Genomic DNA, 14554 nt, shown 5'->3' with positions numbered 1-14554 from the left:
AAGGGAGTGAATGTGAACTGCTTTCTTATCCAGGTAATAGAAATTGCTTTAGATCCTCCTTCCTGATAGATTAAAAACAACACATTCTTCAGATAAATAGCCACATACCACTTGCCAGCCTGTGTTAATCTGCTGCCGTAAGGTTAACACATCCACATAGCAGTTGCACACAGAACACCCACATGGTTAGGTTTGTGGTAGTTGACTCTCATCTGCCATGATCCGTCCTGTTTTTGCAATAGCCATACTTGGGCTGTGATGGGGGCTGCATTCCCTTTGTCTTCGAGGCTGCAATTCTACCTGGATGCAGGGTGACTCTGCTTTACAATATTTTGATCAGTCAAGGCAGTCTCAGGAACATTCACTTGGCGCTTCCTATCATAATGAATTTTACTTTACAGGCTGTACTACCTGTATGTGTGCTCTGCCAGCTGCCAGGTGTAGCCATCATAAGTTTATAGTCATATACCAGGGAAATGACCATGAGGTAAGCTCATAGAACCATTGGATCCAACATAAGATGGACTTGAGCCGTGCATCATCTGGTCTCCATATGCCCCAGTTTAACATGAGGGCTGGGATTGATTTTTATGTCACCCTGCTATTGGGGGGAGCTCATTATCTATATCCAACAACCCTCAACAGCTCTGGATATACCCTTTTCCCCAGTGTATAATTGCTTGAGTCCATGGCCATAGGTCCCATTAGGCAAGGACTAGGTGAATGTAGGTTTTCTATACCGCGGAAGCTCTATTGGTTCCATTCTCAAGGACACCCAGGACCCCGTTCAAACAATGGGCTCTGTGAACTGGTTCAGATGTCAAAATTGTGTGAGGGCTCATGATTTTCTGCTTGGTCACTGACATGAGAATTCTGCAATCCTGCTCTTGATCATTTCATTTGTAGATAACAGTGCCATCACTGGCTGCCTATCTAATCTCATACCTATGAACAAGGCCTATTTGCCACTGACGCAAATCCTTGTGGATCAAGCTTCCCAGATTGCAAAGCCAGATTGTTTCCCCTTACAGCAATTACACCCGTCTTGCTTCTGACAGTGAAATGTTACCATCTGGCTCCTGTTATATGGAATTCTATCACCACCACCACTCGCCTTGCCCCCAGCGCTACGGAGTCCACTTTCTTAGTTATTCTCCTGCCCTCACCGGGAGCTTCCAAGGACAGAGGCTCACTGCTGAGCTTCTCAGTGATGCTGGTGGCTGCCTTACTAGTGCATTCTATATTACTTTTGTGAGAGGAGTGGTCTCTGGGCCCTCCCCAGGACAATGATCAGCTGGACTATGGTAATCATAATCAGCTCCAGGGCCATTCCAATGATTTCTTTAGAATCACATAATAATTCAATTTTTACATTCCCCTTTGCTGATATTCTGACCCTCAGTATTTTCCAGGGCAGTTCCAGCATCTCCATATCATTTACTGTTTGATCATCATGTCATATCTCCCAAGGGCCCTCCCAGCAAAGTCAAGGGCCAATGTCATGTGTCTTCACAGGATGTCAAATCCTGAGTCATTGTGAGTGCCCTCATATCAATAAACCCTTCCATGCCTAGCCTCATGTTCCACAGCAGGTGAAAACCCTCACAATCCACTTTTACACCTGTTCCCCTAATGCCTGTCAATACAAATTAGACACATCATGCAGCTCATTTGGTAAATCAACTGCTTCCTCACCAAGATTCTGCTGAGACCTGAAGCCAGTTACTGGTCTAGAGGCCATGAGGAGGGGCACAAGTGGAATTTGAAGTGGGCAGACATCATTTGCAAGGCGGCCACTTCAGGAGACTTGCGTGTGGCCGCAAGACAACGGGAGCCTGTTTTCCTCTAGCAGAGGTAACAGAAATACTTCTACAGGCCTGGAGGAATTTTTATGGGAATCTAGAGGTTCAAGGGTCTCAGGAAGATCCAAATATACATCCCTATCCTTGGTATCAGGGTATTACTCCTTCTGCTTTAGTGCCCTAATTTAGCAGAGAAGATATGCAAGGGCTGCGCACTTGACATCATTTTAACTCCACTGCTCTTATAATTAAATCCTGGCCTTAATGTCAGCAGTTTGCCTTCTTGCTACAGGAAATGAGGGTCTGTTTAAATGCTGCCGTGGAGGAACTCTGGTTTTCACAGCATGTCCTGAGGTTACGGTTGGCCAAATATCCAACTCTAAAATGCTTCCAATAAGTGTTTCCCCCATACAGTTCAAATTCTAGAACTAATGCATAAATTTGTGCTTCCCTTTCTATCTGTAGCTTATCCCGTTTCACGACATCTCTTTCCAGTGTTACCAGCATAGCGCTTAACACCAGCAAAACAGTCCTTGTTGTCAACTAACTGACAGTTAACCACTTACTATACCAATAGTTTTAGATTTGCTTCCCCAAAGAAGATCCTGAGGCAAGGACTGAAATGGCATGCTTTATTTGGAAGATAGTCCCAAGAAACAAAAGTGAGAAAGTGGGGAAATGAGACAAGGAAGGTAGGAAAGCCACCCACGGTGGCAGTAATGAGCAGGTTTATGCTCACTTCCCCCAGGGGGAATCTCTTGAGAAGCTGCGTGGAACATCCAGAATCATCCCCGTTGAGTATGTGAGGCTGCAAAATTTACCAACCCCCATGCCCCATTGTTTTAGGGGTACCCTCAGAAACTTTCATTTCCGTACCCCTGGTACCTGTCTGTGAGCAGTCAAGCAAGCCCAGAAAGCCTCAGGCGGAGAGAGATGCCCAAACCTGGGACATGTAAAGATGCCAGCACACTGCCAAGCCTTCTTGCTTCACAGCTGCAAGTCAACCTGAGTGGGTCAATGGGCTGTAGGGGGACACTGACAGTGTGTGATACACATCTTGATGCAATCTTGAGAATGAATCAGAGTTTCCATTCCAAAAAGACAATCAATGGAACCACTCTATTCCTCTTAATTGGGGACCTGAGGAACTTGCCTTATTGCTTATAAATTTGTTCAAAGCACAGAGCAATTTCAGAGAATCATGCTTTCTCCAAATCCTTATTAATTTCAGGAAAAAATATTTCTCATTGGAAGGTGTTTAGCAGGATTCTTTAAGATTATGAGATCATATATGTTCGCCATGGGCATCCACATTCACATGGTGTAAGAGTTGCTGACTTACTTTCACTAGGAGGATGAAGCCAACCAAACTGAGATAGACTGAAATATCTAATTATGGCGAGAAATTATGGGTTTTCCTAAATTATTTTTCTTTATGAGAGAAAGCATATCCATCATAAAGTAGAATTATAGTTTTTAAAGGGCTGATATTAAGACCTTGGAAAAGCATAGGTAGCTCCAAAAGACAATTTAAATACCAACTTGCTATGGATGGGCAGAATTTTCCACCAGAAAAAACAGTGAAATTGTATTTCAACAGATGAGTAGAAGCTGTATGGAGGAATGTGGCAAAATCATCTTCACTTTGCATATTATAAAGCTGTCAATTTCCTTTGCATCTAGATGGGGTCATATGAGTACTCATGAGCTGCCACACATACCAAGTCCTGTGTGTGACTGCTGGCCAAAGAAAGTCACAAAGCCTGGAGAAATAGGCCTCATCTTGATCAGAGGAGCTACAAAGTCTCATTGTAAAGAAGCACACTGACAGGGAGGCATAGATAATTGTACACATTTTGGCAATCTACTCCAAGTCTAGATTTTTCTCCTTCTCTCCCCAGAAACAACTACCCATGAGCATTCAAACTTTTCTCAATTGTCCATAATTAAGTGCTATCTAACTTGCATATCTTCCTCCAGAACAGCAAGTCTATTTTCTTGATAAAGCTGTTCGAGAACTGTCAATAGTCACTTGAGAAAGCTCATCCTTAACTCCATGGGCTCATCAAATATTTTTCTGAAAAATGTAGATCTGTTCAGAAAAAGGCAGGGAGTAGGTTTAGATTGTGTGGCAATACGTATTACATATTTTTCCATATTCTATTGAGCGAAAATATCTAATTCTGCCATATTTTTCCTCCTGAAAGGATGGAACAATATAAAACCCAACTGAACCACTTCCGGCTCATGTTTCTGGATCTCTGATTGTTGCTTCATTCCTCGTTTACGTTAGATGTGATTCATGTTTATCTTGCCTTTGGCATATTGCTTCTGGGACAAATGAGTGTGTTTAGAATATGTCTAAATTTCGTTACTCAAGAGAAGTAATTTTTTCCTACCTTTGTCAGTGTCAGGGAAATATAATGTAAAATAAAATCTCCCAACCCAGAAAATCTCTCCACAAAGGTAGAAGAAAAAGAAAATTTCATTATTGAATAAGCGATAAGCCAGAATGTGATGTGTGTCACAGGCAATCCACCAAGAGATTGCAAAGACAGAAAGAAATCTCACCCTTTTATATGGCCAAGCAGATACAACTCATTATGTACATACGTGTTTTCCAGATAAACAATAACTAGTCCTCAAGCTAGAGGACTTGACAGCACCAATTATTACACATAGTCCATCCTAAATTCACCTGGTAATTCGGGTGACCATCTGTGTTAGTTCATTGGCTTTATACAAAGGAAAAATAAACTTCTCCTATATTTATGACAGGAGATAGCTTTACACCTGGGAGCAAGGTACCTACCAAAGTGAGGCTCCTACACTCCCACAGAAACTGGGAGACAGTACTGTATCCCCTGATGTTTACATTTCAAAGAAATGGCTCCCATGTCCTTGAGAAAGGCATTAAGCTGGCAAGAGGCTTATTTAGCTTCCAAAAAGATTTATATGCGTCTCAAAGAGACAGAGAAAAAACTTACAATCACAAAATTTCTAAAGTAAAATATTCTAAGAAAAGGGAAGGGAAGGAAATCTCTTATATCCAACAGGGAAAATTAAGCTTCATTTTCATTTGAATTTGCCCTTACGTCAAGCAGGGGCTCTTCTGTATTAGCCATGGTTGTTAGTAACCATGACGTTCGAAGTACCTTTAATTCTCATCAACTTAGAATTTATTCATCCAATCCTTCATTCATCAGATTATAATTAAATCTTATGTTTCCAGAAACAAGCCTGGACTATGTTGATTCAGAAGTTGAGTCAGGCTTCTGACCATGTTGAGTCAGAGACACAGATTCCTTTCATCAAAGAAATTATATTCCGTAGAGAGAGACAGACAATAAACAGATAAATAAATAAATTTACTTAATAATTTATTTATACTTTAATCACAGATGCTGTTAAGGACAAATAAAATAGCATAAAGGGCCGAGCTTGATGGGAAGTATTATGTTAGGGAAAACTTTATGTGGAGACAGTATTTGAGCTGAGATGTGAAGGAAGTGATGGGGGACTACAGGAGAAGATGAGAGTCACAAGCAAAGAGAAATCTAGAAGAACTTTGAGATTTTTGGCCTGAGCAAGAAAACAAATATAAGCAACATTTACTATGCATGAGAACACAGGAAAAATGTACATTTGTGAAACCAGAAAGAATTCTGTGTTAAACATGTGAAATCTGAAATGCCTTTTAAATAGCAAAATACGGATGTTAAGAAGACAACAGTTTACATAGTTTTAAACTCACATTAAGTGTCAGAGAATGATATATAAATACGGGACTCATCAGTATATGGAAGTCATTTAAACCAGGAATCCAGACTTCCTCTTCTGGCTACCATGGGTGGTTTGTGGAAGACACATGCTTCCATGAAAAACAGATTAAAAGGGAAATAAGACTTTTTTTAAAAATCTATATGACATTATCAGAGAGCTGCCTAGACAACTAGGATTTGAGTGGGCAGGTGCCCAAAGGAAGTGAACCTGAAAAGGGAGGCAAAATTCTTTCTCCGACTTTTGCCTATTGGCATTGGGCTATTAATAGCATGAGGGAGCCTAAAACTCCGGCACAAGGAGGTCTGGGCGGAGTTGCAGCTAAGAGGCAGAGAAGTGAGCAAAATGAAGTGGCAAAACTAAAATTTGTGGATGGCCAAGAAGCCAGGATTCAGGTGGCCAATATTCCTGGGAATGGAGACAGAAGGAGGAGACCCCAGCATATGATTTAGTTACTCCTTCTCCTTGAGGCACTTGACAAATTCTTGGACTGCATTGAGTCCAGAAATAAGAAGGTGGGCAGAAAGCCTCCAAAATATCCCGCAGTCTCTCAGGGCTAAAGAAGAAAACATCAAATTTCAAGACCCAACAGAATAGAAGACCCTTAGTAAAACTCACTACACTTTTGGTTGGGACATCTCAAGGTGCACACCAGAGGTCACATCCAGGTGATCCAGAAGTAGATGCAACCTTAATATACTGCAGATCTGCCTCCTGTCATCTCAGTCCCTTTATCTGATTCAGATAATCTTCCCCCACTCCATGAAGAAGTGAATACATTAATCACTTAAGTAGATCAATGGAACATAATAGTGTATCCAGAAACAGACCAACATACATTACAATCACCTGATTTTCAACAAAGATTTCAGAGAAAGGTAAATGAGAAAGAATGACTTTTTCAAAATGTGGTGCTGTCAGATGGAAATCCATACAGAAAAACTCACAGTGAATCACAGATTTAAATATGAAAGGTCAAAAAATAAAGATTCAGGCAACTAGTGACTGAAAATGTAAATGTAACTGAAAACAGAAGTGGAGTCCGTTAAAGAAGAAATTGATGAGTTGGACTTAATTAAGGTAAGAACTTCTGTTTATCAAAAGTCAGCACCAAGTGGGGCCAGCCTGGTGGCTTAGCGTTTAAGTTCGCATGCTCCGCTTCAGTGGCCCGGGGTTCACTGATTCAGATCCCGGGCATGGACATATGCACCATTCATCAAGCCATGCTGTGGCAGGTGTTCCACATGTAAGATAGAGGAAGATGAGCACGGATGTTAGCTCAGGGCCAACCTTCCTCAAAAAAAAACATTCAGACCCTGTTTCTCCCTTTTTCCAAAGTCTTCCTATTCCTCCTAGAATAAAAATTTTAAACAAAAAGGAAACTTAAATAACAGAAGTTCTACCACTCACTTTATTCCTGGTACCTCTTTTAAGACTCAGAGCAGTTATTTGATGGAGAGATTTTTATCGACATTTTATATCTATGGAAACTGAGATTAAAGAAAAAACTAATTGGTCAATATCTCTCAAATGGCCAGTCTGCAATGGAAACCCATGTTTGGATGACTCTGAAAAACAATTTCCACCCTCTTCTCCATAATTGTTACCCAAACTCTACTAAGAGGGTGTGGGAAAACTTAAAATTATCTTTTCAGAATTCTCTTTATTCAATGGGCTCATCCCTCAACTATCCGGTGGACAAGTATTGTCTGTGTTTTCTTCTAGAAATCTTAGGACCTATGGCTTATCTCTCAGGAAGTGGCCACATAACGGATGGACAAGAGAAGTCAGTTGTTTGTACCGTGTCTTCAAATTACATGCTTTATGCCTGGGATGTGCAGGAGGTGAGTCTGACTAATGTGGAGCACAAGTAACGTGTACTTGTGTGCATCCTGTTACTCATATGAATCAAGTGCCAGAGGGAGGAAAATGATACTGGGAATTGGTAACAGAAACAAAGTTTCAAATCAGGTCTTCTAATTGGCAATCTATGACCTTTTCATTTAGACTATAGACGCACAGAGAATTCACTTTTTAATACGTGTTTCTATATATAAACTTCTGCCAGGTCTTATTTTCTATTGGTAATGTAGAGTGACTTTGTGAAATAAACAATCTTTTGGCATCATACGTCTTCATTACCTATTTTACTGCCTGTCTGTCAACTATTGGCATTCATTATATTGGCTTTTTCAGAAATTGGTCTCTAACTCAGATCACTTCCAAGGGGCACAAAGATCTTACATATGAGGACCAGCCAATGTTGTACAAGAATCACTGCATAGGGAGTTGAGTTTTGGGAAGATCCCAAAGTGGGTCCCAAATTATTGTATTTTCTTGGCTTTCCTTGTTTGGATGTCTCTCTCCTCCTAGTAAAAATTAGATGATGACTCTTTCTAACACAGGGTCTTCTAAAATATGATAAATACCCTTTTACGAATATATGAGGTGGCAAGGAAATCATGAGATAAAAGTCTAGAAGGGTGCTCTTAAACTTTTGCAGTGTTATATGTCAGTTACAGCTCACTAAAGCTGGGGGGAGGGAAAATAAATTAGAAGGGTACTCTCTTGGCTAACTTGCTCTAGGGGAACCAGTCACCACGTTCCTGAGGACATTCAAGCAGCCCAATGGACAGGTCCACATGGCAAAGAACTCAGGACTCCTGCCAACAGCCAACACCAACCTGCAGTCGTGTGAGTGAGCCATCTTGGAAGTGGATCCTCCAACCGCAGACAAGACTTCAGATTATTGCATCCCCAGTCAACATCTTGCTGCAATCTAATGAGAGACCCTAAACCAGAGCCACTCAGTTAATCCACTTTTGAATTTTTGACCAATAGAAGCTGTGTGAAATAAGTGTTTTTGCTTTAAGTTGCTGTATGCTTTGCTATGCAACAATAAATAACAAATATAATTTTTAGTACCTGGAAGTGGGGTGCTGCCTTAACGAAAACCTAAAATGTGGGAGAAGCTTTGGAAACAGACAGTGGGCAGAAGCTGGAAAGACTCTGAGGAGAGTGTTGGACCTTGAGAGACTGTTAGCAAAAATCTAATGGCCTGCCATGAAGCTGCCTGTATCATATGGTCAGTAAACCATACGATAGAGTTGAAGCCAAAGAGGAGGCTGCAAAATTCCTTGTTAGACCAAGAAAGATCTAAGGAGGTGACTCAGAGAACTATTCAGTCAAGAAATAGGACTTTTTTAAAGTTTAAGGCATTGTCCTTGGCAGCCCCAGCAGAAGCCCAAAGTATCAAAAGACTTATCTCAAAGTTTTATTCCTTGGGATCATCCCAACAACTGTGTGAGGGAGGCTGGTCAGAGGTTTTAATCTCGATTATGTGATTGTAGAAATGGCGGCATATCTTACAGTTGACTGTGCTGCCTCTCGTGTGCTTTAGGATTTCATGTCTCTTTCCATTGACGTGGTGGTAATGCTTTGGTTTCAGGTAGGTGATTCTGAAGGTGACATCTACACATTAACAGTCCCTGGGTTAAGGAATTTCTCAATTTAATGCATTCAAATATAATGTTGATGTTCTACACTACTCCCCTGCCGAAAAATGGATCTTTGAATCTACACATCAACATCACTTGCCAAAGGTAGGTGCTGCTCTGTGTGCTTCAGCATCGGGAGGAGAGGGTCAAGCATTGGGAAGGTGAAGGGAGGAAGTGTTACAGACACTGCAGAGCTCGGTGAGGACCAGACACTGCTCCCTCATCTCAAAGGCCATATCACATGTGGAATCTATTCCTATAGCCAAGAAACGATGTTCTTTGAAGCAATGATATCCAGTTACAAAGACAAATGTTTATTAATGAACATTCGCTCATGAAGCCTTAATCAGCCAAAGAGATAGAGAAGGGTGAAAGAGATATCAAGAAATGAGGATCTTTAGTAACCTCGTTCACTTTTGCTTTCCTTACTTTAATCTACCTTGGCTGGAAAATACAAAGAAGTCCAGAAGCAAATAAAATTGAATCAGCCTCTGAAGGTCACTCTGAAAAAGTCTGGCCTTTGAGCAGGCCATTTTAGCATGGCGCCTGTGGACTGGGCACCAGAGAGCAAGGAGCCAGAAGAGAAGGCAGCAAAGGCATATCAGCCCTTGACTAGTTCTCCAGGAAGGGAAAGTCCATTCAGCCAGCTGCAACTTGATCAGGGGTCCAATGCAGTCAGATGATTTGGTGACCCCATGGCATGCCAGAAGAGAAGCTTCGGGGACTCTGCTCTTTTTGCGACCATGACAGGCAGGATAGGAAGACAGTGAGTTCCTGATATGTCGAGTGACAAGCAGTGACTACTGAACACTTCCTAAGATTCAGAATAAAGCTTTTGCCACAAGATGAAAAATTTTAAGGAGGCTTTTCTGGAGTCACTCTTGTCCTGAGATGCTATAACTTCCCCCTTCACCTGACTCCACATCCAATGATCTCTCCATAGGTATTTTCTACTGCATGCTGACTGTGACTGTCAGAAGGCAAACCCCTCCGTCTCTCTCCCATTCATCGTGCTGCAGAGCCTGCTGGGCCCCAAGGAGGACGAACAGGATAACACTGATGTTCCAAAGAGGCTCTTCCCAAAAGACAGGATTTACCACCTTTTTTTATTAAGATTGGCACCTGAGCTAACAACTGTTGCCAATCTTCTTCTTTTTTTTTTTTCTGCTTTTTCTCCCCAAGTCCCCCCAGTACATAGTTGTATATTTTGGTTGTGGGTCCTTCTAGTTGTGGCATGTGGGATGCCACCTCAACATGGCTTGATGAGCGGCGTCATGTCCACACCCAGGATCCGAACCGGGGAAACCCTGGGCCACTGAAGCAGAGCGCACAAACTTAACCACTCAGCCATGGGACTGGCCCCAGGATTTACCACCTTTGATCTAACAACTAAGAGAACTGAGGACAGAACAGTCATCCAAGGTAGCTATGCCACCTAGAAACACTTCTCTCCTCTCTGTCACACATGCATTCAGTTTAAGCTATCAGTGTATGTAAATAGGTCTATCTGTGTAAAGCAGGCAGGGGATTTCTTTAGCTGGAGGCTAACCCATGCCTGTTTGACCCTTATGTCCACACATGTGACCTCTACACTCCACCCTGCTCTCTTGGGCAGACATATTAGATTCCCATCATGCTTTAGGGCCTAGATTCCAATACCCCTTCCTTCAATGCCTATGCTATTATTTATTGCCCAGAGTTGTGGGCAATAGCTATGTCATAGCACCCATTACCATGGTCAATGACATGTGTTTGGCAGGCCACTGGCCTACCCTTCATTTTCTTCACTGGACAGAAGGAAGTCCCATGGAAGGAGGGAGTATGTTTTTTCATTCAGTGTCAGAATATTGTTCTGAGTAAATGATCCAAAGTTTGCCCTCACATGTGTACATATGTATTTTGCATGAAAATAGCCCTTCATATCACAAGTTTCCTGTTGCTGGTTGATATGCAGAGTCCTATTTGCATGGCAGTCAGTGATGGAAATAGGACTGTCTTTGAGAGTGGGCCATACATGTTCCTTTTCACCATCAATGGCCCCCTGCTGCAACAATGAGGAGCACCAGAGGACCACCAGCCACTTCTGGGTGGTATGTATGATCCTTCTCCTCTCACTGCGCATTGCTCTGACTTTGACTCTGGCCACTCATCCCTGGGTGTCCTTTGGAGGAGTCTCTCCATGTCCTCACCACATCCGTGGATGATTCTGCAAGTGTGCGTGTGGGAAGAGGAAGGCCGTTAGCCATACCTCAGGAGCTGCTGTCACCTGGAGCACATAGGGAGGGGTCAAATACCACGCTGCTAGACCCTGCTTAGTGACTGAAACTTTCCCTAATCTTAAATTTCTACATAAAAAAATAATGAAGGGATAATAGGGGTTTTTTTACAGATTCTTTGAGAATATATGTGAATAAACTTATGCCCAAAAAGAGAATTGCTAGTTCTTGGAGTATGTCCACAGCCCTTGCAATAGATTTCAAAAGGCTTTGTAAAATGGCTCTCAATTTATATTCCCACAAGTAGTATATGGAAGATTTATATCCTCGATATCCTGTTATTACTTGCAAAGTTTATCCCTTTTTTGAGTTCGTTAGTCATTTAAGTTGTTTCTTTAGTGAGCTGCCTTTATCTCCATCTTACTTATTTTTCATCTAGGTTGCTTGCCTTCATCTAAATTGTGTTTCTGGAGATTTTTACATATTGTACATAGAGGTCTTATCTTTTATATTTTTTTCAAATATTTTCTTCCAGATTGTTGCTTGTCCTTATAATGTTTATTTTTGGCAATATCTAACAAAATACATATACGTATATCCTTCAAACTGCAAATGCCACTGAAAGGAATTTATTCTGATAGTATACTTGCAATGATTAAAAATACATCGGTTGTTTATTGCAGCATTAGTTGTGATTACCAAATGTTGGAAGCTGCCTAACTGCCCAAACGTAAGACATTGTTTAAATTACTATGGTGTAGCCACATAACGGAGTATTGTGCAACTGTAATTTGAAAAAAAAAAAAAAAGAATGGAAGAAATGTCTATGTTGAGATAAGAAGTTCTTTCCAGCGTTTTTAAGGCAAAAAAAAAATATTTTAAATATATATAATTAATATATAATTATGCTTACCAGATTTTCTTCCTTCCTTCCTTCCTCCCTCCCTCCCTTGCTCTCTCTCTTTCTTTCTTTCTTTCTTTCTTGTGAGGAAGATTGGTCCTGAGCTAACATCTGTACCAGTCTTCCTCTATTTTGTACGTGGGACGCTGCCACAGCATGGCTTGATGAACGGTGTGTAGGTCCACACCCAGGATCCAAACCCACGAACCACAGGCCACTGAAGTGGAGCATGCAAACTTAACCACTATGCCACTGGGGCCAGCCCCTTCTTTCATATTTTTTGCTCCCTGTATCATATCTAATAAGTCTTAGCCTACTATAAATCAGATAAATCAGATAAGTCATACCATAAATCATTATAAATCATAAATACTTATTTTCTTTCAATAATTTTAAATACTTCCCCTTTGTATCAGGTGTTCCATACTGCATAGCTTTATGTCACTTATCCATCTGAATTGTTTTTAGAAGGCAGGGAAACTTTATGTCTTTCCCAAATAGTATCCAGTTGTCCAACACACTGTTTGAGTTTTGACAAAAATATAAAGTCCTGTGATCAGAAGCACAATCAAACCACAGAATATTTCCATCACTCCCAGTCTTCTCGTGCTCCATTGCAGTCTGTCCCTCCTTCCATCCCCAGCACCAGGCAACAACTGATCTGCTTTCTGTGCCTGTAAATTAGTTTGTATTTCCTAAAATTTTATGTAAATAGAATTATATAAGGTAGATTCCTTTGTGTCTGGCTTCTTTCAATAAGCGTGGTGTTCTTGAGACTCCCTCATGTTGAGTGTATCAGTAATCCCCTCCTCTCTGTTGCTGAGCAGTGCCCCGCCGCATAGATGGACCACAGTTCATCGCTTCACCAGTCGAGGGCCATTTATATTTTTTCCAGTTTGGGATGATTATGAATAAAACTGCTGTAAACATTTGTCAACAGGTTTTTGTGTATTTACCTAAGAGTGAACTGTTGAGTTATTTGGTATGTTTGACTTTATAAGAAACTGCAAAACTCTTCCCTAGGGAGCGCTACATTTTTCAATTCCCACCGGCAATGTATGAGAATTCCAATTACTCCACTTTGCATTGGTCAGTTTTTGTTTTTTTACGTTCTAATAGGTGTGTAGCAATATCTCATTGTAGTTGTATTATATATTTCCCCAATGATGTTGAGCAACTTTTCATTTTGTTTATTTGCCATCCGGATATCTCCTTTGGTGAAGCATTCATTCAAACCTTTTGCCCGTTTTTTAATTGAGTTATTTTCTTAGTACTGAGTTTTGATAGTTCTTTATATTTTTGGAATAAAGTCTTTTAGCAGATAAGGATTTGCAAATCCACTCTATGGTTTGTCTTTCTACTCTCTCAACAGTATCTTTCAAAGAGCAGGTGTTCTTAATTTTTTTCTCTTCTTCTCCCCAAAACCCCCCCAGTACATAGTTGTATATTCTAGTTGTGAGTGCCTCTGTTTGTGCTGTGTGGGATGCCACCTCAGCGTGGCCCGACGAGTGGTGCCATGTCCATGCCCAGGATCTGAACCCGTGAAACCCTGGGCCGCCAAAGCGGAGCACACAAACTTAAGTACTCAGCCATAGGGCCAGCCCCAGGTGTTCTTAATTTTGATGAAGTCCAATTTTTCTTCTAAAATGTTTGGGCTCTGGATGTTGTACCTAAGAAATTCTTGCCTAACCCAAGGTCACAAAGATTTTCTCCTATGTGTTCCTCTAAAAATTTTATAGTTTTAGGTTTTACAGTTAGGTCTATGATCCATTTCAAATTAAATTTTATATAGGGGAAGATATAGATCAAGATTTCTTTCTTCTTTGTCTGCATATGGGTATTCAATTATTCAGCATCATTTGTTGAAAAAAAACTATTCTTTCTCCATTGAATTGTCTTTATACCTTTTTCAAAAATTGGCCATATATGTATGGGTTAATTTCAAAACTTTCTCTCTTATTCCAAGGATCTATATGTCTATTCTTTCTCTATTATTAGAGAAAGTTACTCTACCTTGAAAGTGTAACTTTATAGAAACTCTTAAATTAGATCATGTGAGTCCACTAAACTGTTCCTTTGCAAAATTATTTTAGCTATTCTGGTTTCCTTATTTCCAAATAAATTTTGGAATCAGCTTGTAAATTTATACAAAAATTCTGTTGGGATTTATACTGGAATTCTATTAGATCTGTAGATAAATTTGGGGAAAATTGACACCTTGACTCTGTTGAGTCTTCTAATCCATAAACTTACATGTCTCTCAATTTATTTAGATCTTCTTTGATTTCTTTCAACAATGTGTTTGTAGTTTTTAGGATACAGATTTTGCACATATTTTGTAAGATTATACCTAAGTAT

At 40.6% G+C, this 14554-nt stretch overlaps 1 protein-coding gene across 1 annotated transcript in view; it reads left to right on the top strand.

Annotated features, from left to right (window-relative positions):
* The window catches only part of FBXW12 (F-box and WD repeat domain containing 12), a 123935-nt gene extending 112418 nt beyond the window's left edge, over positions 1-11517 (top strand). The window contains 7 exon segments of the mRNA XM_070236957.1: positions 7308-7426; positions 9031-9080; positions 9082-9184; positions 10944-11131; positions 11133-11169; positions 11249-11284; positions 11286-11517. Coding sequence (XP_070093058.1) covers positions 7322-7426; positions 9031-9080; positions 9082-9184; positions 10944-11131; positions 11133-11169; positions 11249-11284; positions 11286-11384 — 618 coding nt within the window. The 5' untranslated portion in view covers positions 7308-7321 and the 3' untranslated portion in view covers positions 11385-11517.
* Positions 11518-14554: the final 3037 nt, after the last annotated feature.

Source organism: Equus caballus, chromosome 16 (genome assembly GCF_041296265.1).
Source record: "Equus caballus isolate H_3958 breed thoroughbred chromosome 16, TB-T2T, whole genome shotgun sequence".
Classification (NCBI taxonomy): domain Eukaryota; kingdom Metazoa; phylum Chordata; class Mammalia; order Perissodactyla; family Equidae; genus Equus; species Equus caballus.
This window is presented reverse-complemented; position numbering and strand designations above follow the sequence as displayed.